General features: G+C 35.9%; 1 protein-coding gene and 1 long non-coding RNA gene across 2 annotated transcripts; one reads left to right on the forward strand and one right to left on the reverse strand.

The window, feature by feature from the left end:
* The first annotated feature begins 307 nt into the window (after nucleotides 1–307).
* On the forward strand, nucleotides 308–2,850 carry LOC140755140 (uncharacterized). Its single transcript, XR_012103736.1, has 3 exons — nucleotides 308–359; nucleotides 505–594; nucleotides 2,755–2,850. It is a non-coding gene; the product is annotated as an uncharacterized LOC140755140 (long non-coding RNA).
* Nucleotides 2,851–16,518: 13,668 nt separating this feature from the next.
* Nucleotides 16,519–27,906, reverse strand: LOC140755186 (uncharacterized). The gene is made up of 6 exons (XM_073090404.1): nucleotides 27,807–27,906; nucleotides 27,252–27,437; nucleotides 25,793–26,635; nucleotides 25,126–25,293; nucleotides 19,791–20,126; nucleotides 16,519–17,485 (listed from the first exon to the last, which is right to left on the reverse strand). Exons 3-6 carry the CDS (start codon nucleotides 25,893–25,895, stop codon nucleotides 17,424–17,426), a joined length of 669 nt encoding a protein of 222 aa, XP_072946505.1. The 5' UTR covers nucleotides 25,896–26,635; nucleotides 27,252–27,437; nucleotides 27,807–27,906; the 3' UTR covers nucleotides 16,519–17,423.
* Nucleotides 27,907–27,967: the final 61 nt, after the last annotated feature.

Consider the following 27,967-nt stretch of genomic DNA (forward strand, 5'->3'; position numbering starts at 1 on the left):
AGGGATCCAAAGTCCAAACACAAAGGGTTCTACTAAGTTCGCTTACTATTGTTTTGATTTCAGACCCGTACATGCAGGCAACCGCCCCGAGGCAGTTCATCTACCCGCAGCTGTACGGTCTACAACCACACTTCCCCCGTAAGTCTTCTCCGATAAACTATTGATAGCCGACCAATATCGCATATCGATTTTATCGATACTATATTTCATTCTTAAAAAAATTGACATGCAAAGATTTTGAATCTCAATATATTTCTTCAAAAAGTTTTTCCCGTTACCATAGCTACTCTCCCTCGTTATATTATCATGTCAATAAATGTATCATGATGTCAAATAGTGTGATATCACACTTATTGAGGGTAGGGGAAAGCTTTAGATTTGTCCAGTTTGAGATATAAATAAAATTAAATTATTAAATTTTGTTTATAATGCTCGTGTTATGTGAATAAAGCAAGTACATAGTGCTATGAAAATATTATACAATATAAATTTTCTCTTTCTCAGAAAATCCCGCGGTGAGGAGCGGATCAGGGGCGCAGTCTCCATCAGAACCTTCGTATGCGCCACGTTTCTTGTCATATTCACAGTATCCCGGTAATTATTAATCGTTATAATCATTCAATCGAATTAAAGAGTATGTGTAGCATATGTAAATGAGGGTAGGTTTGCCTCGTGCGCGCGTAACAAGCTAAATGCGAGGCAGTCGGTGCCCGACCGTCGACTCGGATGGACGTGTCGGTTCACTTGCGTATTATTGTAATTTGTGTTGAACACACTACCTGATGATGACGTGGATAAAATGATATAACGAGTAAATGTAAGTAAAATAATTGCATTTCGGGAAACAAAGGGGCGAAAAATTAGTTAAAATAGTAATAACACATATTAGCGATTTTTAAACAACATTTTTCTTCTATCTTAACAACATAATGTTCATTATTATTTTATGGAATATTTAATATATTTAGCTTGTAATTAGTTTTTTACGGAATGCTCTTGAAAACAAATTATTTTTAATACTAGTTTTTGCCCGCGGCTTCTCCCGCGTTTAAAAGAAAATAATATGACATACTAACATACATAAAACTGAAAATTCGTACCTTCATTGGAATGACTGTGGCGCCATCTAGCGAAAATTGGTCGTACCAACTCTGAAACCTTCGTTGGCTCATAGACAACAACTTTGCTAAAAATCATCACTTGATCAAATGCAAATTTTACGATTCAATCCCTATTAATATCGATAGAAATAATCGATTTTTTTGGTCCAAAAGATCGATTCTCCGATTAATCGATCTTAGATCGCCATCCCTAGTTCCCGTGGGGTTTCCGCGATAAAAACCATCCTATGTCCTTTCACGGGTCTCAGACTATATTTGTACAAAATTTCATTAAAATCGGTTCAGTGGTTTAGGCGTGACGAAAAGACAACCGACAACGAGAAGACAGACAGACAGACAGACAGAGTTAATTTCGGATTTATAATATTAATAGTAAGGAAGTAAGGATAATAAAATTGTTCTCTTACAAGAATTGTATATTACCTAAGATTATTATCTATCCTTAAGGATTAAGTGGAAACTCCTCAAATATGTTGTTACCGTAATGTTTGTTACCGTATAATAGTTAAACACGAGAATTTTATATATAAGAATATACATACATACATATATATGTATACATATAACATTTTTAATTAAGTTGTTTAAGACTGTCGTATCCTTGAAGTACCACAAATATTGTTATCAGCACAATTAGTTTATGTATTTTTATGTACCATAATGTATTTTTATGTTTAATGATTGTTATTTTTTATTACAATTAGTTTTTCTTATCATTATCCTTCTGTTGGCTACTCCCAAGCCCAGAATTTGTAAGAACAAAATATAATTAGGTACATAACGAGAAATCGAAAACATTGAATTAAACAAAAATGGAATATATGTGTACAATAATTATGTTTTCCAATCGTATTTTTTTTAAATGGCCTTCATATTTCCTTTGGTTTGTAATTTATTATTGTTTTGCAGAATTTTATCCAACCAAGTGACACTGTGCAATGATTTTTTTTTCCTAAAATGAACTCGTTAGATTTCTATGTAAGAGATTTTTTAATAATCTTAAGATATTAAATAGTTTTAGTTTTTTAATTAAATTAGCCGAGTATTATGTACATTTTCACAATTTCTTATCAAGTCAAATCAAAATTCACCCTGTATAAAAATTAATGTGAAAAGAGTGTTTTTGTAAGGGAAGATATTTTTTAAATTATATTAATACTAGTTTTCGCACGCGGCTTCGCCCGCGTTTAAAAAAAGTAATATGACATACTTACATACATGAAACTGAAAATTCGTACCTTCATTGGAACGACAGTGGCGCCATCTGGCGAAAATTGGTCGTACCAACTGTGGAACCTTCGTGGGCTCATCGACAACAACATTGCTAAAGATCATCACTTGATCAAATGCATAGTTTACGATTCAATCCTTACTAATATCGATTAAAATAATCGAATTTTTTGGTCCAAAAGATCGATTCTCCGATTAATCTATCTTAGATTGCCATCCCTAGTTCCCGTGGGATTTCCTGGATAAAAATTATCCTATGTCCTTTCTCGGGTCTCAGACTATCTTTGTACAAAATTTCATTCAGGTTTAGTGGTTTAGGCGTGAAGAAGAGACAAACAGACAGACAGACAGAGTTACTTTCGGATTTATAATATTAGTAAGGAGGATTAATATTAATTTCCAGAGATGCAGTTATCGCACCAACAATCGTCCCACAACTTATGTTAAGTGTCACCAGCCGCCATGCCTGCGATGCAACGTCACCATCCGAATGACCTTCGAACGTTTTGAAAGTGTATAACATTTATAGTACTCGTATGTACAATATAGTATGGTATAGTTATGTAAACATTTTTATATATAACCTGTAAATAATTTGTAAGAATATGTCTATTGTTCTATTTGTAAAAGCATTTCAAACTTCGATCAAGTGTTACAAGCGTGCGGTCCACCTCGTGGTAAGTGGTCGCTCTTGGACATCTGTAACCTACTCTACACAGAACAGGGATTCTATCTGAAGTCGAATACAGATGCGTTGCCATTCCTAAGGAATAAGATGGTTGCCTCATATATAAGTAATCTGGCCACCACACTCTTCCACCGCAACACAAGAACTACTATAAAGTAGAAATGGGTGTGACGGTGGTACCTTTTTTTTTTTTTTCTTCTCGAGGGGGAAACCTTCAAAAGGTACCCGGTGCTGTGGGAGCGACACGGGGTTATGTGGGACTTTTACCGCACTAAAACCCCCCCGGTGGCCGTCCTCGGCGCTGCGTAGAGGACTCCGGGATCTCCAAAGGAACGCGACCGGAGTCCTCTCAGCGCACTGCCCCGTCGGGCTCTGCCCAGGTGACTTTGTGTCACCACACCGTCTGGTGTATACGACGGAATGCGACCACACATACCGTCGTCCTTCCCGGGGTCGCTAGCCGGGCGGTTCGAGCTCCCACTCTTGCCGCCCGTAACCCCGAAAGCCCCTTTTAGTCGCCTCTTACGACAGGCAGGGGATACCGTAGCCCTATTCTGGTCCCGGAACTACAGGGACAGTGACGGTGGTACCTACCTTATTTTTAACTTACTGGTTCTACCTTAAAATTGAATTAAGTTACCTAATATGAGCGTATCATTTATTTACTTACTTTAATACTAATGTTATTTTGAAATTGTATTTTAAAATAAAAGATTTTTTAGAAGTTTTACGATTTATTACAAAACTTATTATAACAAACATTATACGTAAAAGCAGAGATAATTATGATTATTGCATATTTTATAATATAGTTGTATCAAACATGCAGTCCTCCTGATGGTAAGTGGCTACTGCCGCTCATGAACATCTACAGTACCCTAAGTATGAGTTTTTACGTTTTGACAAAAATGACTGTGTTTACTTTTGTTTACCTATTTCCCATATATTTCCAATCAGTTCTGATACAATCCGCTAGGGGCGTTGATTGGAAATGTATGGGCAAATACGTAAACAAATACCAAAACAGTATTTTTTGTAAAATCTCATACTAAGGGTACTGTTGTCAACCCCAGATAGGAGTCCTACCAGAGGTCGGCCACAGATGCGTCGCTACCCCTGAGGACTAAGATGGAATGCCTCGCCATATAAATCTAACTTATATTAACTAACTTAAGAGTACATAAATATTTTTGGTCGGAAGATATAACATTGGCAATATTGATTGGACAGTTAATTTACGTGCTAATTAATACTGAAAAGTTATCTTAGTTTAGTAATTATTTAAATTAATATGTTACGTTAATGAATAATACATTTTATCGCACCTTTAGGATTTTATTTTTTTTAATAGCAAAGTTTAAATTTAATAATTTAGAGCAAATGAGGCTTAAAAAAACATTTTTTTTTATATTAACCTGTTTCTATGCAATTCATAATTAATCAGAAATTAATTTTGAAATGTAAGTATATAATTTTGGATTTATAGTGCTTTTTTATTTTTCTATTTATGGCCTTATCGGAAAAAAAAAATTAAATACAATCAAGAAAGCATTATGCTTTAAAAACTTTTACTGTTCTTATATTTAATGTAAGGGTATTTAATCTAAGCATAAAAAGGACTGTACACACACTTTGTAAAATAGAAATGTATGTGCGCGAACACAGTGAAACAACAAAAAGGTCCAACAAACATCAGATCACCTTCATCCTCAAAACCTTAGTTAATGACCAAAGAAGTCACCATTATTTAGAAAGTTCCACAAAGGTTTTAAAGTTCAGCGAAAATAAAGTCTAATATATATTTTCAACATTTGTAAAATTGGTACGATACGCTACGGAAAATTATAGATGCTACGACGTAGCGCCTTTCGTAGCTGATAAGGAAACGTAAAAGCTGTCATTTACTGCGCTGATAAAATGTTATATACTGAAATTTCGTGTACTTATGTCAATCTCGTATATGGTTAGTAAACATGTCATGATGTTAAATGACCATAACAGCCCACGGATATCTGCAAATATAGAATAAAACTAGGTAAATACGGTCACAGATGCGCTGTTACAATAGAAAACTTTAATTTTAGAGTTGCTTTGGCTACCATGCCTGAAGGGCATGGTAGCCAAAGCTAAATTTAAATCCATGATAGAAAGATATTATCGATACCAAAAAGCGACGACCCGCGTAGCGGAGGTTACCATACCGATCTGACACGGGTTCCAGGTTCAATGATGAGATTACATTTCTGTTTGGGTCTAGGTGTTTGTGTATTCGTCTTGTGTGGCTACTGGCCATGGTAACTGGTATGACACCCTAGATATAGGTATAAAAATCCTAATGTGGTGCTATGACTGTAGAAATCCGCACAAATGTTATATTATATTGAAATATTAATTTCTAATGTCTGCAACAACCAAAAAGTTAACTTAATACACTAAATAAGTCGAAAAGTGTGTGGCTTATTCTTAGTCGCTTATTTTGCTTATAATACATTTTTTTAAATATGAAAAAGTTACAAACATTACAAAATTCTAACTACAATAAATATAAAGTTTAGCAAAACATGGCACAAATTACTTATTTATAAATTACAAAGTTAATGGCAAGAATTACATATCTAATTGATAATATAGGTATAAGGATGTAGTATATAGATCATAAATACATAACAAGACATAGAAAAGCGTACATATTTCAAAAGCTACAAATACTTATTAATATCAAAAGTTTATGTTTTATAAAAGTCACAGCAATATTTTTGATAATGCGACTTTATTACCTAAAACCATTGTTCCTTTCATTATGATTTATATATTAAAGAGATTGGCACATTTGCAAACAAATATAGGTTAATTGCACACATAGTCAAGCATATATGTAGATTAAAGTAAGATAATTTATAGAAATTTACTTAGAAACCTATAAAAGGACAAGTCACTATTATACATTTTGATAACCGAAATCTTTGTGTAATTATTTAGTTTATTTAACTTCTGAAACCGATATAGCTGGTGTGGGCTGGTCAGGCATGGAATTAGGTCGCTTCTTACCCGGGGAGTGCGAGATTATTTTCGGGGGCGGCAATGTCATGGGCTTGCTACCCGGGGAGCGTGCTAGCGCATGAGCAGCGCGGGACGGGGAGACTGCGCGTGCAGTCCGAGCGGGGGAGGTTGCATATGTGGGCGAGCGAGCGGGGGAGGCGGCATGTGCGGGCGAGCGGGCGGGGTAGGTTGCATATGCGGGCGAGCGAGCGGGGGAGGCGGCATGTGCGGGCGAACGGGCCAGGGAGCTCGTGCTGCGTCTCGGGGAGCGCGGCGGCGTAGGCATCATGCTGGGCTTGTTGGGCGACAGCGTGGGGTGCACGGTGTCGGTGTGCGTCGGTGGTATCTGCTTACAGAGCCGCGCCATCGCAGTTGCACTTTCACGAACGACTGAAAAACACAAATGTAACACGATAATTAATAAATTTCGCCAAATGCTTCCGTGCCAACAAAATTCTCAATTTTTATTCCAAGTGTCTATCTATTACAGTTCTGGAGATAGAGCCCTGTAACAGACGGACAGACAATGGAGACTCAGTAATAGGGTTCAGTTTTTTACTCTTTGGGCAATAACAGGCTGAGCTGCTTCGAATGGGAAAAATTAATAGTAGATTCCTATTTAGTACAATTGCTGACATTTACTACGAATGTATTGAAAAGGGTTTGTAAGTTGGTAGAGGTAAAGGTAAAGTTTTACAAACCTTTACCATGAGTTTTCAAAACATCCCAATATTTTAAATCAATTTTTTTTTATTCAAAATAGGTTATTTACTTTTTGAATGTCAATACAACTACCACCACTTCACAAGAGTGATACCGCCACTTCACTGTTTCGTTATGGAGAAGAAGCGAGGAAAGAAACTCCATAACACACATCTTTTAAAAAGATTTTTTTTTTTGCAAAGCCAAATTTAACCTAATGGTACATGTGGAGCTGGAGCTACGACAGACCACACCGTTTTGTCAGTCAAATAATCACTTAGTTTTATTATTATTATTACCTGGTTGCACGGGGTAGGCGGCGGGCGGCGGGGGGCGCACCGACTTCACTGGCGGAGGCATCGGCTGCGTTGCCAACTCTGATACATTATCACAGTTCTTTCAATCATACTTTCTTATGTGTTTACTTTACTTTTACTATAAGCAACTGTTACACATACAACTTTGCTGTTTACGAATATTAAGTTGGGTTGTGTGTATATAAGTATATGATATTTTTTTTATAATATAAGTGTAGCAGACGAGCATGCAGTCCACCTGATGGTAAGTGGCTACTGCCGCCCATGGACATCTGTAATCAACTCCAGATAGGATTAGGTATTACTACCTGAGGTCGGCCACAGATACGCCGCTACCCCTGAGGACTAAGCAGGAACGCCTCGGAAAAGTCTGTTTCCCTTACCACACCCTTCAAACCGGAACACAGCAGCGCCTAACACTGCTATTATTAGGTAGAAATAGGTGTGGCGGTGGTGCCGCCGGAGTCGAACCACAAAGGGTTCTACCACCTTCAATGATGAATAAATCTTTAAATCTTATACAACATGAACAAAATACATCGTAATTTGGTATATCGCCAACTAACTCTATATCGGAGTTCAAATTAATCCGTGTAGACCCAACATTAGACACTGGAATGGGAATTAAAATAACTGTGTATTCTCCAAATTAGGATTTTTATAGACACTACCCACATGGTAAAAATAATATTAACTACACTGTTGAATGTACGTTTTCTTACGTTTCGCCGTTAACGCAGAATACAAAATTAATTTTGTCACGGGCAAGAAAATGAAACATCTGATACACGTGCGAAATTTTGATCAGAAAATTCTAAAAAGGAGTGCCGAAATTCTAGTATTCAATGAGGGTTATTACGGGTAAAGAATAGGGGTGGGATATTACTAAATTACTATACTAAGGGTGGTAGGGGGGTGCGGATACTAAGGATGGGTTATTACTAAAGCACTATACTAAGTGCCATCGGTGGTAGCATAGTGCGGTAGTCATGGGTTACCTTTAATTCTCCTCACGCAGAAGTAGAAGCAGTAGGAGAGCAGCATGAGCAGCAGGAGCAGCACGCCGCCCAGCGCCACGAAGTACGCCTGGTGCGAGGGCGGGCGGGCGCCGTGCGTCGTGCCCATCGTACCACACTCACCGTACTCTCCTGGCCTATAATCGATACAATTCAAATTGAAATTCAAATTCAAATCTCATTTATTCAAAATTGATTCATATAGAATACTTTTTGAAAGTCAACAAACTACCACCGCTTCGGAAGGTATTTCGCTATGGAGAAGAAGCGGCGCAAGAAACTCCATACGTGTGCATCATACGTGTGCGTGCAATAAATAAAAAACAAGTACTCGTATTCTATCTTATTCTCTTTCTGTACAAGAAAGTTCCACTATAAATCACATTACTAACGGAATAGTTCACAGTTTTGTCAGCAAAGTATGATTCTGTTTAAACTATTTGCAATTAAAATATTTATTAACTCAAATCAAATCAAATCAAATCAAAATTTTTTATTCAAAATAGGTTCTTTACAGATCACTTTTTGAATGTCAAAGCAACTACCACCACTTCACAAGGTGTTTCGTTATGGAGAAGAAGCGGCGAAAGAAACTCCATAACACACATCTTTTAAAAAAAATGTTTTTGACAATGTTAACTTAACGTAATGGTACATGTGGAGCTGGAGCTAATTCAGACCACACCGTTTTGTCAGTCAAATAATCACTTACTTTATAGTACGCTTTTTTACATAGCGTTAGTTTAACGACATGTTTAAACTTTTTTTCTGTGAGATTCAAAATGTGGTCGGGTATTTTATTGTAGTAGCGAATACAGTTGCCCACGAAAGATCTAGCCACCTTACATAATCTATGTTTAGGAATTGCTAATTTATTTCTATTTCTGGTATTAAAGTACAAAAACTAGTAATTATTATGCGACTTCCCGCTACTCGTCAAGAGATGGCGTCACGATTCTGAATCACGCTATCGGCATTTTCTAAATATCTTGCATATATACAAGCTCCGAAATGAGACGGCACAGCACAACTATAGTCAACGTGGATCAATATTAACTTTAATATTCATGACGACCCGCGTGGCGGAGCGGTCACCATACCGGTCTGACGCGCAAATGGTCCCGGGTTCGATCCCGGCCAGACAGATATCTAAAACATGAACTTAGATTTCTGTTTCTGTGTGTGGGTGTTTGTGTATTGGTCTGTATGTGTGTCCATGGCACCCACGACATAGGGAATCCTAGTGTGGGGCTGCGAGTGTAAAAAGCGTTTTTTTATTTTGTTTAAACTAACTAACTCGAGGTACAAAGGCACACAGGAATCCGCATAGTTCGCACTTTTCGCCTGATGCGATCTAATTTCTTAGAACGCGCATGGCAGGGTCGCCATGTAGTGATGACGGGTGGAATAACCAAAATATTCGACGACTAACTTATTTCTGTTTTATATGAAAACACTTACAACATACAGTCACATACTTCATAAATTTTGTTAGTGACAATATTTCCTATTTTAGGTTCCGTACCCAAAGAGTAAAATCGGAACCCTATTACTAAGACTTCGCTGTTTGTCCGTCTGTCACAGGGCTCTATCTCTGGAATCGTAATAGATAGAACTTGAAATTTGTACAGAGGATGCATAACAATGCTATAACAACAATTACTAAAAATATAAATAAAATGAATACAAGAAGGGGTCCCCATACAATAAACTGTTATTCGATATTTTTCCAAATAACTTTTAAACGGTTACAAGTAGATAGTTTCTTTAATGGCTGCTATAATAGTAAATACTAGAAATTTAAAAAAATGATAATTTTGGTTGTACGGAACCCTCCAGGTGCGGGTTTAACTTGCACTTGGCCAATTATTAATGTTAGGTATAATATGAGACTCGATCAAACACTTAGTGGTATTCCAGTTGAAACGTAACTCAGCAGTTTCTATGTGAACCTTTGTATGAAAGTGCCTTAAGTTAGAAATAATCAAACTGAAGTGAATGAAATATGATATACTGTTATTTATAATGGTTTTTCTAATTATATATATTTCTTAAAAGTATGACTGACAAATTAATTGAAATATGTGGAAATCTGTTTTCATAAAAAAGACAAAGTAGATATACGAGTAATTATTATACGATATTCAATTCACCGATACCTCACATTAAAATTCATTAAACTATTTGGGCTGCATGTGTGCTAAAGAATTATATATGCGCATATAAGTACCTACATATCTACACTCGAAAATCCTGACATTATATTATCTATTGAACTTTATGAATCATGATATTTGTGTATAATATTTTGTATTAAAATTATAATAATGATTTTATTATAATAATTTTGTACGTACATTTCACAAATAAATTTGATTTGATTTGAAAAGGAAAACATTACCAGACGCAGCTGGGTCAAAAAATTTTTTTTAACAAAAATGTATTTGTAGTTCGTATTTTAAATTTGTAATTTGTATTTTTTTGTTAACATTTTTTTTCACCCTTTTCAGTGATGACATACTAACGTTTATATTAACATAATATATGAATAGTCGCCCCTACAATTTTTGCAAGTTCCCCTCGATTTCTCTATATTGCCAACATCAGACCCTGATTTCCTTATAAATGGACCTTGAAAATATCTTTTTTCCAACAAAATAAAAATCATCAAAATCGGTTCATAAACGACGAAGTTATCCACAAACGAACATAAAAAAAACATATATACGGTCGAATTGAGAAACCTCCTCCTTTTTGAAGACGGTTAATAAGTAGGATCTTTTTAGAGGTCGCGCTAAGTTCAAATAGACAATGTTATTTGGCTCTCTTAGTACAAGAGTTGAAAGCATCGTTTAAGAATAGAGCTGGTGCCATTTTTAACTAGGCTAACGTGATTCATTGCCTGGAAATTGTCTCCAAAGCCTACTCGTAGTATTTGACAAATCTTGGCAACATGTTTCGATTATAATTTGTCTTGACATTCAACGGAAATTTAATTTATTTAGGCCTATATTTTAAGAGAAATATAAAACTAGAAGAAAAACCTTTCTTAAAAGCAAGCTTTTATTATTTGTCAATAAAAAAGAACTAAGTAAATCTTAAAAATAAATATTTGCGTTTTTATATCAGACACAATTTTTTTATAAAAAATGCGTGTTACATTGTGATTGTTAAACAAACAGCATTTCAGGTGTTATAATGTTTTTTTAATTTGTTACCTCCATCAATGTAACACGCTTTTATTTATAATCAAAAACCCGACTGCACTATAAAGGCTGACGTAGAATTTCCAAAAACAGTGAAATAGGCGTTTCATTATTTTTATCCAGAAAGCCAAATACAAAGTTTCATAGTACTCGTATGTATTTCCTTCAAAAACAAAAGATGTTCAAACAATATTATCCTATTTTATCCTCGTAGTGCTCATTTACGCTATATAAAGAACCTATATGTATAATTCCAGCAGTATGTGTATTACTTTATGGTATTAAACATGTTTAATTACTTATAAAAAATAATTAAATATAATAAGCTTCGTCCAAATTATTGTCCTTTCGAAAGTTCCCAAAACGTTGGCGATATTACGTCGTTGAATAGCTAAGCTAATTCTTTGCCCGAGATAAGCGTCAGCGCCAGTAGACACCTTGAAAGGTGTTAAAAAGCTGGTATCATAAAGTTGCCTAGTTAATATTGCAAGTATTGTAGAAAAATTTAATTTGTATGATACGATACGATGTGTCGTGTCGTATAATCAATTTGTAATGATTTTTTTATTTTTTATTTTATGATAAGTAATCTAAATAATATGGATTACTGTTATTAAACCGACTTAAAAAAAACTGGGGAAAGCTTTCAAATTTCCTCTCGCGACGAATAGATTTTCTACTTTTCTTCTGTGGGAAGTCGGTTAATGAAACCTATGAGGTGTCTAAAGCAACCTATTTAATACTAGCTGACCCGGCAAACTTTGCACCGCCTCAAAATCTATTTATCAAATATATTTCATATAAAATATAGCCTATGTTACTCGTGGATAATGTAGCTTTCTAATGATGAAAGATTTTTTAAAATCAGTCCAGTAGTTTTTGAGCCTATTCATTACAATCAAACAAACAAACAAAGTTTTCCTCTTTATAATATTAGTATAGACATATGTAACTAAAAGTCCACTGCTAGATCTCCCCTACAAAGAGTAAAGTATTTCCATACTCCCCACACATAACTACGGTTTTGATGACCGCAAAGATCGGGAACAATCTGTCAATCATACAAGACAAAAACTAATTTGTCATACTATAAAACTTTGCCCCCAACTCCTTGTAGTCCGACATACAGGGTCAATTTTTCAAATGGGCCTTCAGGGCCAAATCCGAAATTATATGGATTAGCGAAAAATGCTGAAAGGAGCTACGAGGCCGAATTAGATAAAAACTAAGTGATTATTAGATTTAAAAAAATGTTTCTGAGCCCTAGTCCATTTAAAAAAATCATTCTGTATATAATATAATATTGTGTGTAAAACTCTATCCGTAATGTAGAGTGCACGTCGTATTCGTAGCAAAGTAGCTTAATAAGCCACTAAATTGACAGCCTCGCTTCCTGAAAGGCATCTAATGATTGATACAAGCAGCTCGGTTTCACATTGATCGATAACCTTTAACTACAAAACTTAGTTATTTAAATATAGCATTGGTATAAGTGCGGGTATAAAAACTATTGTCGACAAATTCAGTTGTATCAGCGTCATTTCTTTTTAGGGGTAACAGACGAGCATGCATGCCACCTGATGGTAAATGTCTACTGCCGCCCATGGATGTCTGTTATCAACACGTGATAGAATTAGATATTCCTACCTGAGGTCGGCCACAGATGCGCAGCTACCCTTGAGGACTAAGCTGGAACGAACATACTTTATGTTTCTCTTACCACACCCTTCAAACCAGAACACCGCAGCATTTAACACAGCTGTTATGAAGCAGAAATAAGTGTGGCGGTGGTGCCGCCGGAGTCGAACCACAAAGGTTTCGACAACCTTCTGGGGCTGGTATTATCACAGATGTCCATAAGCAGCAGTGGCAACTTTCCCTTAGAAGAACAGCATGTTCATTTGCTATTAAATTTAAGTATTATAAAAATGTCTTTGCGTACAATGTTATTCATGTTGTCAGGATTAAGCTGTGACTTGTTTGAGGGCAGGTTTTCCTTAATAAGTATTATTTTCAGTACATACCTTAATAGATAAATCAATGTCCAATACGATATCTCCGAACTTTATTCCGTTTTTCGTTTCCTCATTCTGAAACTCGATAACAGCTAAGCACGTGGATATTTAGCACATTAATGGTGAAGTTTTATCAACTTAAAAATTTCTGATTTCACTTGCAATTTTTTTACAAATATGTGTTTTCTCAACTCTTCCTTTACTGAAATATTCAAACTACTTATTTTTTTTCTATTCTTTCTTGTAAACTTTTTTAATCACAGTCAAATAAATTGTCACTGAATTCAATGTCTATATCATGACTAATACGAAATGATATGATTAACAATGATTTCTCCAACTGACTTGTTCTATCCGCGGCACTGTCTACCTCTCACACGGATACAACATTACTCAGATGTTTCATCTAGAAGGGATGGAGACGCTGTGTTCCTGTGTGCCGCTAGTTGGAAAACCCCGGCAGAGTCCTGAAATCTTTGAAAGCAACAAGTTGAGGCGTCACTCTGGCGCCGATGGAAACACAGGGCTGTCACCACTCATATTGTATTACAGACGTTAATAACATTATTCAGACAATATTCTGGGCATGATGAACATTTACATAATTGTACTTTTATTCTTAAAATAAATTAAACAGTATATTAGTATATTGGGTACACTTCTCATTTATTTCATTTATAATATTTTAGTGTTAATTTTAGTAGTTTTAGTTTAAATATTGTTTAATTGTTCCCAAAAATTGTATTGTAATTTAAATGTTAAGTATAAATAAAAAAAAATAGACCATGTGTAAGCACAGAAAATTGTACAAGACCTAAACGACTATCGTGTTCGTGTCGCTAAGTCGCCTTCTAAGATGAAGTCTAAGGGAGTTAACATTAACACCCGAACGCTAGTTCAGGTCGTCGACTGTCGGTGCGATCGCCGATTGTCGTCACCTATCGTCAGCAACATTCGTATTACCCTACCGTCGCCAATCGACGCTGCCTGTCATCAGTATGACCGTCCGTCCTCAACGACCGTTAGCGACTGTGGTCAACTGTCGCTCATGTCCTACCACCCTAGGCAATTGAAGGTGGTAGATCCTTTGTGGTTCGACTCCGGCGGCACCACCACCACACCTATTTCTGACTCATAACAGCAGTGTTAAACGCTGTTGTGTTCTGGTTTTAAGGGTGTGGTAAGGAAGACATAGTTTTCCAAGGCGTTCCAGCTTAGTCTTCAGGGGCAGCGGTGTATGTGTTGCCGTCCTCCGGTAGAAATATCTAACCCTTTCTGGAGTTAATTACAGGTGTCCATGGGCGGCAGAAGCCACTTATAGTCCGCGTAAAACTGTTAGTCCGCTCTGAATATTGAAATGAATCACGTCGCCATAGCAAATTGTATGATTACACCTGTTCGCAACAACTTCAGAGCGGGGACTATACCATAAGGTGGACTGTGTGCTCGTCTGCTACTCCTATATTATAAAAAATATATATTATCATAGATGCCGCAGCCCTGGCACCGCGACGGCGCCGCGACGTCGCCGCGCGCCGCGCACGCGCTCAGAGGGTGTATTTCGGGGATGAACTAATCTGTATCCTTACTGAGCCTTCGCTCCCAATATTATTTATTGGCTAATAAACATATCAGTAATTACATATTTGTAATCTTATGTGGCATGTAAATTATAAGTTCTATACAAGATTTTTTAATGTTAGTGAATTTTAAATAACTGCCAGATTCTAAGCTCAATTTTGCTACCAATGCTTTCTCAAGGTAGGACCCTTAGTGGAAAGGTAGAAAGTACAAACCTTTACGGTTTCACTCCGGAGGTACCACCGCTACACCTATTTGATACTTCCTTATAAGTTTATAACATCAGTGTTAAATGCTTTTGTGTTCCACTTTTAACGGTGTAGTAAGGGAGTCATACCATTATCCAAGGCGTTCTAACTTAGTCCTCAGAAATAGCAACATATTTGTGGCCAACCTCAGATAGAAATCTAGTCTCTAGCTTGATTACAGAAGTCCAAGGGCGGCAGTAGCTACTTACCATATCGCGTGCTTAAAGGTAAAAGGGCCTATAGCTAAGGGTTAATAGGGATTTATGCTGAAAGGGCACATAATTTTTTTTTTTTTGCCATTCGGTTTGAAATTATCTGAAACGTATTTTTTTTTTACGTTTCAGATAATTTCAAACCGAACTAAACATTTTTTACGTTTCAGATAATTTCAAACCGAATGGCAAAAAAAAATTTTTTTATGTGCCCTTTCAGCATAAATCCCTATTAACCCTTAGCTATAGGCCCTTTTACCTTTAAGCACGCGATATGTGGACCACGATGAACTACTCCAATGATTTGCTACTCCAATATTATAAAAAAAAACAATGTTCGAAACGAAGGTTATAAGGTATAAGCATAGATTAGTAAAGATTACTCACTCCTAACAAGAAAATGTACCCAGTTTTGAGAATTGATATAGTTGCGTAAAAAAGTTTTGCCACGTCTCCGTGGTAAAATGTCCCTAAAATATTTGAAATAATTATTTATTTATTATGTAAATTACGCAGTATTAGTTATTTATTCGTATTTTTTTTTTCTAAAAATGTTTTTATTTGTCAAGAATTCAAAAAAAGAACTTACTAAAATAAACCGTTTGTGGCTTCATTCAATTTCAAGGCGGCGAAGTATCGGCGGAAGTGAAGTAGTAAAAATAAGTAGATGAATTGTCCATTGTCTCGGCCATTGTCCCAAAATCATAAAAAAGTATGGCCAAACTACGCTAACATAATACTCGTACTTTAACGTTGTTATAAAAAAACCCAGCTGAACCCTTAGTATGAGATTTTACTTTTTGAAAAAATGACTGTTTTTGTATTTGTTTACGTTTTTGCCCATACATTTCCAATCAGCGCCCCTAGCGGGCTGTATCAGAACTGATTGGAAATGTATGGGAAATATTTGTCGAAACGTAAAAATTCGCACTAAGGGTACTGGTTAAAAATATAGCCTTTCGTCCCTTCCAAAATTTAGACAAATCCAACGAAACAATTTTTCTTTTGTATTTTTTACTGCTAAGGAAGGGTTATGTTTTTACTTTGTGACGTTCAAATTAATTGTGTGTTTGTATTATGAAGGGAAAATTTCTACACTAACAAGTGGCTACTAGTGCAATGAATCGAAATGAAAACAAGAGATTTGTGTTCTGAAAACTTTAATATGTAGTGTCACTGAGTGGTAGTACTTCATTATTTATTTCTGTTAATATTTGTTGACAAGGAAAAGTTTTACAGATAAATACAAAGTAGGTATTCAAGTAAAATTGTTTTTTGCTCCAATCATCAAATTTCAATAAACTCTATCTAAAACCACCAGCAATCGAGTTATTGTTACAACGTAGATATTTTTAAGTCCTGTAGGACTACCATGAGTGTACAAAAGTATTACTCGCTAGCGACTGCGTAAAATAAATGTATGAAAAATTGTACAGCGCCTCTGGTGGTTACTCGTAGAACTAAATTCCGTAGTGCGAGCCACCCGTAACGTAAAAAACCTATCGAAATCAAATCGCTAGCGAATGTCATTATGATCTATTGCCATACAAATTCGGTCCCATGAGTCATTAATTTGACAGACGTTGTCAAGAAATACCGTAACGATAGTAGTTATGTTATTCACTAGCAAAATGACAATAGTTTCCTATTTACAATTTCTATAGTGGCGTTTCTATGCCAACTCATGGTAGTGCTACTGCTGCCTCCGCTGTACCCTTACCATGAGTTTTTACGTTTTGACTTATAACTGTTTCGGTATTTGCTTACGTATTTGCCCTTACAAATTCCAATCAGCGCCCCTAGCGGATTTTATCAGAACTATAGTGTCAGTAACGTAACATTCTAAATTGAAAAAATGGCGCTTTATGTTTTGTCTCTCTTTTTTGCGAACATGTGAGGCAGACAAAAAGACTTGAGCACTTACGTTAGTTACGTTTACTGGGTCTACTGAGGCAAAAGGAACAGAATAATGGATTGAGTAAACGTAACGTAAAATTGTGGCATGTTTCGAAAACTCATGGTGAGGGTACTGGTCTCGATGTGCGGCGCTAGAGCAACATGTCGGCGTTGTAGGGCGACTGCTTCACCGCCTGCTCGTACGAGGGCGGCTCTGAAATATAATGCATAATATGTTAAAGACAGCTTTTAAACGCAGGCAGTGAGCCTAGTGGTTAAGAAACTCAGCCTCTTGATCGAGGGGTCCGAGTTTCAAAGGCAAGCAACTCTGATTTTTCAAAATTATGTGCGTATTAGAAATTAATTATCACTTGCTTAAAAACGTTGAAGGAAAACATCGTGTGGAAACCTGCATACTAGATACATTTTAGAGAATTTTTGGAGTTTACTCCTTAAGAAACGATTTGAGTTATAAGGCCCGGTACGGAAATTTTATGAGGAGTAAAATCAAGTGTAACACGAAAAGTTGAGGCGTAACGGTAACCAAAATATGAATCAAGAGTGCTTTTATTAATTTAAAATACAGTAAGTTCAAATCCCATATGAAAGTAATTATTACAATAAAAATAATTAGCAATATATAAAACATTAAAACGTCATTAACTAATTTGTTTACATTTTGACGTGACAACGTCTTAAATTAGGTTGCGGCTGGGAGTCACTTATGAAAAAGTGTAACGCCCGGTAACGTTACGATGAGTCACCGAACGAGAGAGAGGCCCGCCGAATGCCTTGCGTCTCTCTCCCACTCAACTATGATCGGTCTGCCGCGCGCGCAGCACTAGAGAATTAGGCGCATTGAATCGGCGCATGCTTGTGTCTCTGTCTTTGTCTTTCTCGAACGTTCTTGGCGTTGGAAAAAAAAAGACGTTGTCACGTAAAATCTTCGCCCGTAAAACCGACTTTACAGGCAACCATTTTTTGCATAAATTAAGTTATAGGTTTGATCATTTATAAACACTGTGAAAAATATGAACATTGGCGCCATAATATGATTAACAATCTTTTAAGAACGTTTTTAAAGAAGAGTAACATATAAAATCAGTAAGCAATTGAATAAGATATAATATTAGCAAAATAAGTTTTTAACATAAAGAGGCTTTTGTAAGTTACTGATATATTAATTTAACTTATAAAAATGGATGCATTATTGATCAGCACCATCTATCAACGATAAACGGGCAAAATCAAAACAGTATTATTTAATATTTATTACAGAATTATTGCTAATGAATTATGTTCAAAATAAGTTATATAAAATTAGCAATACGTTTTAAATGAATTCTAGAATTATAAAACATTCAGAAACAATCCAAATTACATATAATAACATGTTTATTGAGTCTCATATAAATTTCATCCGTAAATTGCAACAAGGATATTTTATAGATGGCAAAGAAATTATAATTATTAAGTTTTAAGTTATAAAACGTTTAACATTGTTTTAAATATAAATAATTATATTATATTAAAATTTACTTTAATATAAACAATTATATTAAGTTACCATTATAATATTTGGAACCAAAATACATAGATTGATAAACTTGCAAACTTACAATTTATAAAACTTGCCACTAGATGGCGCTATTTTATATTATTTTGTAACATACTTTATGTAATACGCATTATTGAAGTACGAGTAATATAAATAATGCGAATAATTACAGATATATGTTTGTTTCTCTTATCATTTTAGTAGATGCGTTCATTTACCTACCCTTTTTTCTATTCGATATATATCATAATTATCATTCGTAAGGAGTAAACTCCAATCGTGCGTCGTAGCTGACACACACACACTTTTTTTTTTAAAGGTATGTAAAGTCTACCAATTCGCACTTGTCCAGCGAGGTGGACTATGGCCCTAGTCCTTCTCATTCAGAGAGAAGACCCGTACCTAGCAGTGGTACAGTAATTGGTTGATGATGATGATGATTCACAATTGTGTCCTAATTTATTTGATGTCCCCGCAACACCATAGTGGCGCTATTGCGGCTACAGCCTTGTGGTTCTAACCCGACCTCTTAATCGAGGGGTTCGAGATTCAAACCTCGGGCACTTCTGATCTTAGTGGTATGCGTATTAGACATTAATAACATTTGTACTATAACTGTGAATAAAACCATGGCGAAGAACACCGGAGGGTTCTTTAAAAAATCTCATTTGGCCAGCGCGGTGGACTATGGCCTAAAACCCACTTACTCTGAGACCTGTACCCTTAGTATGAGTTTTTAACTGTTGACAAAAAAGACTGTTTTTGTAGTGGTTTACGTATTTCCCATACATTTGCAATCAGTTCTGATACAGTCCGCTAGAGGCGCTGATTGGAAATGTATCAGCAAATACATAAACAAATACAAAAACAGTCATTGAGGGTACTGTGCATAGAAATAGAACTGTAATAGCACGTAAGAGGTAGACAAAAAATCCTGATATGATATAATCAATGTACTTACTATCAGCACAATGTGTGCTTTCTGTTGAGTAGGAGGATGGCCCCGTGTTGGAGTAAGGTAATCCAGTCGTGGTGCTTGGTACCCCAGCCATGAGGTGAGGTACTCCCGTCATGGGGTGAGGTACTCCCGTCATGGGGTGAGGTACTCCCGCCATGGGGTTAGGTTCACCCGTCATAGGGTGGGGTACTCCCGTCATAGGGTGAGGTACTCCTGTCACGGGGTTTGGTACTCCCGTCGTGGGGTGAGGTGCTTCAGTGTTAGGGCGAGGTGTCCCTCTGGTTTCGGGATATCCCATAGGGTAAACCCTGGGAGACGGTACAGCACGGTCCTCATTTCCTATTACAATAACACAAGTATTAAAGGTATGTAGAAAATATCAGGTTACATATACTTGGATTGTAAGTATTAAACTTAAAATTTTGTATTATTCTTAAACTTAAAACTTATTATTATTATTATTTTCTTGACATGTGATTATTTAATCTTATTATTGACTTGATGCTTATGTAATTATTATTATTAACCGACTAATGCCATTCAGGTATTATAATTCAATTAGTAACAAATTTTAATTTATATTTTTTTATAATTTTGTTGAATTGTTGCAAACCTCATACAGGTAGAACAAACTGGACTGCAGTATGTACTCGTACATAATACCTGTGTAATAACTGTGTTCTAGCAAATAAAGAATTGAATTTGAATTTGTAAAATAATAAATACCTTCTTAGGAACTTAAAAATCAAGCATCGAAATCCGACGCCTGCCACGCCTTACTATGAAATAATAACATAAATAAAATATGTAGAAGCTAAACTTGTGAGTCATCGAAGTATAACATGGATTCTTTTCAATTTCAATACACTATATTTAGGTTTGACATAATCAATCCACTTATATTTGAAAATTTATTTGAAAACGTTAATTATGGACTCCGAAATATATTGCGTTGTAGTTCTGCTTTACAACCATTCTGCTCATGTAAGACTTGAATGACCTCTAGAGAAAATTAAGTGAATTAAAATAATACTCACGTTTAGAGGACTTCGAGGCACATAGCGCACAACGACAACATATATAAAGCGTAATAAATATAAGTTTAGCCACAATGATCCCTGATAGAGTCGGGGAGTCCATCGTAATCAAATTAATAATTCGACAAATAGTAAAACAAAGTCGTATGACCGAACGCGACCCAAGCGTCTACTTAATGAAGAAATAATAGGTTAATATAGATATTTTTGTTATTTTCCTGTAACATACACTGGTGGACACAAACTAAATCCAAGTATACGATAACCTTTTGATCAAATTTATAATAAAATGTGATCTAATGTGGCTAAATAATACGTACAAATGTGTAGTAGGAAAATGTACAAAAAAAATAAAATTTAGATAAAAGTTTATCAAAGTGAAAATAAATCTTTTTTAACTTTAAAGCAAACAAAGAAAAAGGCAAATTATAATTTTATTTGACAATTTAATAACGAGTATGACCTCCCAGTGCGCTTATCGCCAACTTGGAACGGCTTATCATTGACCTTATAATTGTTTTATCAATATACTCTGCCTCAAATAAAAATAATAATGATATTATAATTAAATTAAATTAAATTAAATAGATATTAAATGAAATTAAAATTATATGATCGAAATTATATTAAATCAATATTTCTAATTAGGTAATATTAAAATTTTTAATAGGCTAAGATGACAGATGTTTAGTAAGAATTAAGGAATGAATAAATGCTTTATTTATTTAGTAAACTCTCTCATTCTTCGCCATTTTCAGTTCTCTGATTGATTTCTCGTTTAAACGGCTCTTTTTAAGTTCGTCCATATGTGCTCTATTGTATACAAAATTTGTCAGAACTACAGTTTGAACAATACCCTTAAATAACGACTAAAAATACGAATACAAAAATAATATCACCATTTGGTAACGGACGTCAAATTTTATATATTTTACTTACATTAGATCAAAATACAATTTTCTTTCGACGCATAAAATAACAAAGATTTTGCTTATAAACAAGAAAATTGATACTAGAAGTCACATAGTTCGATGCAGTTTATTTGTGCGCCACTTTATGTAGACTATAATCTTAAATAAAAAATAATTGAAAAATAAAATATAAATTATAATTTTTAAATTGCAAAGCATTGATTTATTAGGGTTCGTACACAAAACTGCGATGCGACGTCGCATCGCAAAAATCTGCGAACTCCCTCGACGCATCGCAAGAACTTGCGAATTGATTCGCATCGCACAGTGGTTGTTGTTGTTGGTCACCCTGAGAGACGCTACGCCGCACGATATCGCATCGCAGCAATTCGCATCGCAATTTTCTGCGTTGCGAATTCGCATCGCGTCGCATCGCAGTTTTGTGTTCGAGCCCTTAGGTAATATTGATCTTGAAGAAATGTTTATGACAATCTTAAATATTTGTGGATACCCCTCAGACTTCAGCAATTCATTAAATTAGTAGGTATGTAAAAGTTTATATATTTTAATAGGTGACCTGGCAAACGTTGTGTTGCCATATAAATAAAAAAATGTTAAGGGTGAACAAACCTTATCACTTAGGGGTATGAAAAATAGATAGTAGCCGATTCTCAGACCTACTGAATATGCGTATAAAATTTGGTGAAAATCGGTAAAGCCGTTTCGGAGAAGTACGGTAACTAACATTGTGACACGAGAATTTTATATATAAGATTAACTAAAGTACGTGTAACTGTATATTCGTGGCGACACCGACATTCCAGAGCTATCGAATGTAAGTTGCGAGCTCAGCGGTACGTGCCCTCGGATGATGCCATCCAGTCGCCATTGTAAGAAAGGACAATGCCCATGAAAGTATGGACCGCCGTCCAGAGTTGCATCAAATTGAAACTTGTTGTGGACGATGTATAATTTACCAAATACTACCACTGTTCTGAAGTTATTTACCGAAATGTTAAATAACTTCACAGAACCCGGAACTTATAACCTCAAAATCGAAAATATCCGACGATAGAGTGATGGTCGGTTTTAACTGATAGTAGGTATCTATAATGTAGTTCGACTAACATATTCCATTTACTTTTAAAGGTAGTGGGTAAAAAAACCTAAAATAATCCTAAAAACCTAAAATAATGAATTCCGAGTATAAAATACCGCCATTTTAATTTTTAAGAACAACAATCAACATTTCGTCTTATTTTATCTTAAATGGAATCCCCTGTTCAAAGACACAATTCTGATCTACAAATTATGTAAAAAAATCAAAAAATAATTTTAATATTACTTTCATTTTGACGCATGAGAAAAATCAGTACCAAGAATGGGCATTCTCCTTTTAATTATTAACATACTAGCCTCTAAATCAGCAGTATGTATTTTTAATTTTTAAATACCTATATTCCTCGGTCAAAGTCCCGAAATTAAGAATAAGTATGATCAAATAACGGTTTATACACTCGAAACCAAAAGTAGGTATATAAACACTGAACAGGTTCGATCGCTCTAACCCTCGGGAGGGGGGAAGGGGTGGAAAGGGCGGCCGGCCCCGGGCCCCTATATCCTGAGGGGGCCTCCAAACACAGTCGCTAAAAAAATTCAAATTCAAATAAATGTTGGTTTAGAACATAGTTCTGAAGTCGGCGCTCAATATATTTTGTTGGATAACGGCGTAAACAGCTTGTCCAATGGAGGAGGGAGGCACCTCTGCATCATAATGGTTGGAGAATAGAAGGTCATATTTTCCATCATATGTATCTACTCTAGGACCTTATCACACATTCGTAAGTTCCAAATGCCTTACTTCTGTGGTTGAGACAGGAGGCAGTTATGTTAATTTAGATATTCAATGTTAATTTTAAATTTCATGAGAATTGGGTGGTCAGGATAAGGGTCAGATATAATAAAATATGTAAAAAAACAGGGGTAGTGATGATGAGTTCCACCTCATAACTGTAAGTTCTAATCATCAGACCATATCTATATCAAGGTAGAAAAGTAACGTAATGAAACACCCTTTCATATGAAAAAAAGAAAATTGAAATTGGTTAAGAAATACTCGAGTTATTCAAGTTTAAAAGAAATCCGGCGAAAATTTTCAAATTTCCTTGAAATGGGAATCCCTATAAAGCTAGCCACATACAATAGTGTTTGAATCATTTCGCTCGGTCGCGGCATCGCGAAAACATCGCTAAAAAAAGCATATACATGGTGAATTTTTCAAATAGGCCTTCAGGGCTAAATCCGAAACTATAAGGTTTAGCGAAAAATGCTGAAAGGAGTTACGAGGCCGATTTTGACAAAAACGAAAACTGCATCATTCGTTTTTTAAAATATCTTTTTCCTTAGCCGGGAATCGAACGAGTTATCAAACTCGTAACTCCTTTCAGCATTTTTCGCTAATCCCTACAGTTTCAGATTTGGCCCTGAAGGCCTATTTGAAAAATTCACCCTGTATATATACGCGCGAACAGATAATCTCTGTTCCTTTGGGAATTCGGTTAAAAAAGGTCCTCAGAACTAACCAATCTTTAAAATGTGTATCAGCATAGTGAAGAAAGAGTTTACTATGGTATCAGTCAGCGAAAAAAAAGTCACCGAATCACAGCGACGACCTTCTCGCCACTGCTCTAACCGCAAACCGTATAAATCAAACTATAAATATGTGTGTTGCTCACAGATCTGTATTTGTGTAGGTTTGTGGTATTGCTAATCACATTATTATTATTATAACATTTACTTACAGGAAGGAAGAACTGCCTTGACGTGTTTGCCAAATATTAAATACTACGTATTAGAATATTACGTACATGTTCTTTATAACTTTTTTATATTTAGTATTTGTTGTTACAGCTGCTAAGTAATACACACTGTAATGACATAAAGTCACTAAATAGGTACGAATATTAAAACAAGACAACATAATAATATTGTATTTTTATTTTTTATACAAATGTTCTTATGTATATTTCGGTGGAATTATTAAAATTAGGAATTTGCATTAAAAATGGAATATTTGCGTGGTGTGTATGTGTGCGTGGCGAGGCTAGCGGCAGGGCGGCTGCTACGCCCCGTGTTGGTACGAGGGCGGCGTCGCTGGAATGTTATAAATAGGTTATAATATTTTTGATGCGACTTCACAGCTGCACCGCCAAGAATTTATTCGACTTCTTCATCCTGGCGACCCAGGACACCACCCTTACCAAACCCTACCTCACCCTTCAAACCACAGCAGCGCTTAACACTGCTGTTGTAAGGCAGAAATAGGTGTGGCGGTGGTCCCGCCGTAGTCGAACCACAAAGGGTTCTACCACATTAAAAATATATACTTACTATTGTGACAATGTGCGCTCGTCTCCATGGTGTAGTGAGAAGCCCCTGTGTCGGTGCGAGGGGCACTGTGCGGTGCAGGAGACGCTGCAGTCGCGGGGGTACGTGCTTCGGTGTAAGGCCATGGCATTGGGATTGCTACGCGCTGCGGTATATTATCGAACTCATTTCCTGTTACAATAACAAAACAGAATATTAATCTAACTAAACTATGATTTTATTATGAAGGTGGTAGAACCCTTTATGGATGAAGGTGGTAGAACCCTTTATGGTTCGACTCCGGCGGCACCACCGCCACACCTATTTCTACCTAATAACAGCAGTGCTAGGCGCTGCTGTGTTCCGGTTTGAAGGATGTGGTAAGGGAGACAGACTTTTCCGAGGCGTTCCAGCTTAGTCCTCAGGGGTAGCGGCGCATCTGTGGCCGACCTCAGGTAGGAATATCTAATCCTATCTGGGGTTGATTACAGATGTCCATGGGCGGCAGTAGCCACTTACCATCAGGTGGGCTGCATGCTCGTCTGCTACTCTTATATTATAAAAAAAAAAAAAAACAAAAAAAATATTACGAAATTTATACAAATGTTTATGTTCTCTGCAAATATTACTAACGTTCTGCTCAAGTAACTAGTGTTTCCTAGAAAAAAAAGTGAATCAAAATATTACTCACGTTTAGGAGTTTCCGTGGCACATACCGTACAACGACAAATTATATAAATTATGAACAATATAATTTTGACTGCGATAATTCCTGCTAAAGCCCATCCATCCATCGTTATCGCCCAGAATTTAATAGACAGACGTGTGACTAAATGTGATCTACGACTACTACTGAACTGTTGGCATGCTAAAATATTTTTGTAATTTTCCTGTATCGTATAGACTTAGACGGGTTAAACCAATAGATAAATGTAATGTTACATTTAGGTTTCAATTGTCAGAGGACGCAATTATATTTTTCGGATGTCAAGGGTTAGTATCCCTCGGGCGCCATCTTGAAAAGGGGCGCAAATCGGTTTCACGCTCTATTAGGTAAACTATTCGTCGCACACAAAATTTGTAAGAAGAATTATGGCACTAGATTGTTTTTCCTATAACTTTCATTGTATAACTTTTTCTAGTAAAACCAAAATAAAGTTTTACGCCAGTTCTTCTCAATAACGAAACACCTTCCGAAGTCGCGGTACATTATTGACGTTCAAAAACAATTCTGTAAACAAATCTTATTAAATAAAACAGTTTTGATTTGATGTAATTATGCTATTTATATTCGCTACTCTGTTGCGGCGGAAAGGAGGGCAAACCAGAAGGAAAATTCGCATTTAAATCATATATACGAATACTGATTTTTTTATACATGTAACTTAAAATAAATTTTACTTTTGTATATTTTAGTTCGTATTCTAGTTTCTCTTGTTAATTGGTGTATATATTTCCGGAGTAAATATCACTTTGCTAATCCACATTATTTTAATCCCTTTTCCCTTGCTACTCAAAGCGCCCACTGGGTGATCTACAAAAGAAACAATTCGTTATGCGGTGTAGGTGCAGACGACAGGATTGGTCATTTTATTGTATGAATTTTTGATAAATAAAAATTATTTTTAGAGAAAATTTACGTGTAAATAACTAATACTACCTAACTAATACAACTTAATTTACGTAATACGTAAATAAATACGTACTCCCAACATTTCAGGGAGATTAGAACGGACAGGTGACAACAGTTTATTTACGCACACAATTTCTCAAATACATGTTCTCAAAACTGCTTACACTATTTCGTTAGGAGTAATCCATGTATGTAGTACATATTTTACTCATCTAAGCATATCGTGTAACATACCTGTAACACTGGAATGACAAAAATCTTAATATTTTAATATATTAAGTTATGTTACCTCACAGGAATCTTCCTGTGTGTGTAAATTAAATACTTAAGTATTTACTTTACATTATCTAAATAGGGGACAGCTGCAACAGATACAAAAATAGTCTTACAATATGGATATATATCGTTTGGACCACTATAGTACAATAGAAATGCAAAAACCTCCCTACGCCAGCTGCTCTCCCCTGGATGAACAATGGCGACTCCCACGCTAATGTGTTTATATCAATATACTTACTATTGTCACAATGTACGCTAGCCTCCATGGTGTAGTGAGAAGCCCCTGTGTAGGTGCGAGGTGCACTGTGCGGTGCAGGAGACGCTGCAGTCGCGGGGGTACGTGCTTCGGTGTAAGGCCATGGCATTGGTATTGCCATGGGATTCGGTACAGGACGATCACGGCGGATTGTACGGTCCGTAGATCCTGATAGTATTATCAAATATTATAACAGTTTCACGCCATCTAAGATGTACTATTTCTGTCACACCTATTTCTGCCTAATAACAGCAGTGTTAGGCGCTGCTTTGTTCCGTTAAGGGTGTGGTAAGGGAGACATACTTTTTCGAAGCGTTCCATCTTAGTCCTCAGGGGTAGCGGCGCATTTGTGGCCGACCTCAGATATGAATACCTAATCCTATCTGGGGTTGATTACAGATATCCATGGATGTGGACTGCATGCCCGTCTGCTGGTCCTATGTTATAAAAAAATAATTAAAAAAAACTATGTTATGTTAAAAGTCAAATAAACCAGTTTGTTATAAATCAATTGAGAAAACGTGCTGTTTTACTTACAGTTACATAAAACAACACAATATTAAAGGTACTAAGATAACCGGGACCTACACTTGGATTATAATGTTATTACTACACTTAAAATTTATAAAATGAATATCAACTCCAGGAACATATCTATACAAGTCGTCCATTACAGTCGTAGGAATTCGAATTATAGA

The sequence above is a fragment of the Epargyreus clarus genome, unplaced genomic scaffold (genome assembly GCF_041222505.1).
Source record: "Epargyreus clarus isolate Ecla_fem2 unplaced genomic scaffold, WU_Ecla_fem_2.2 ptg000032l, whole genome shotgun sequence".
Lineage (NCBI taxonomy): Eukaryota > Metazoa > Arthropoda > Insecta > Lepidoptera > Hesperiidae > Epargyreus > Epargyreus clarus.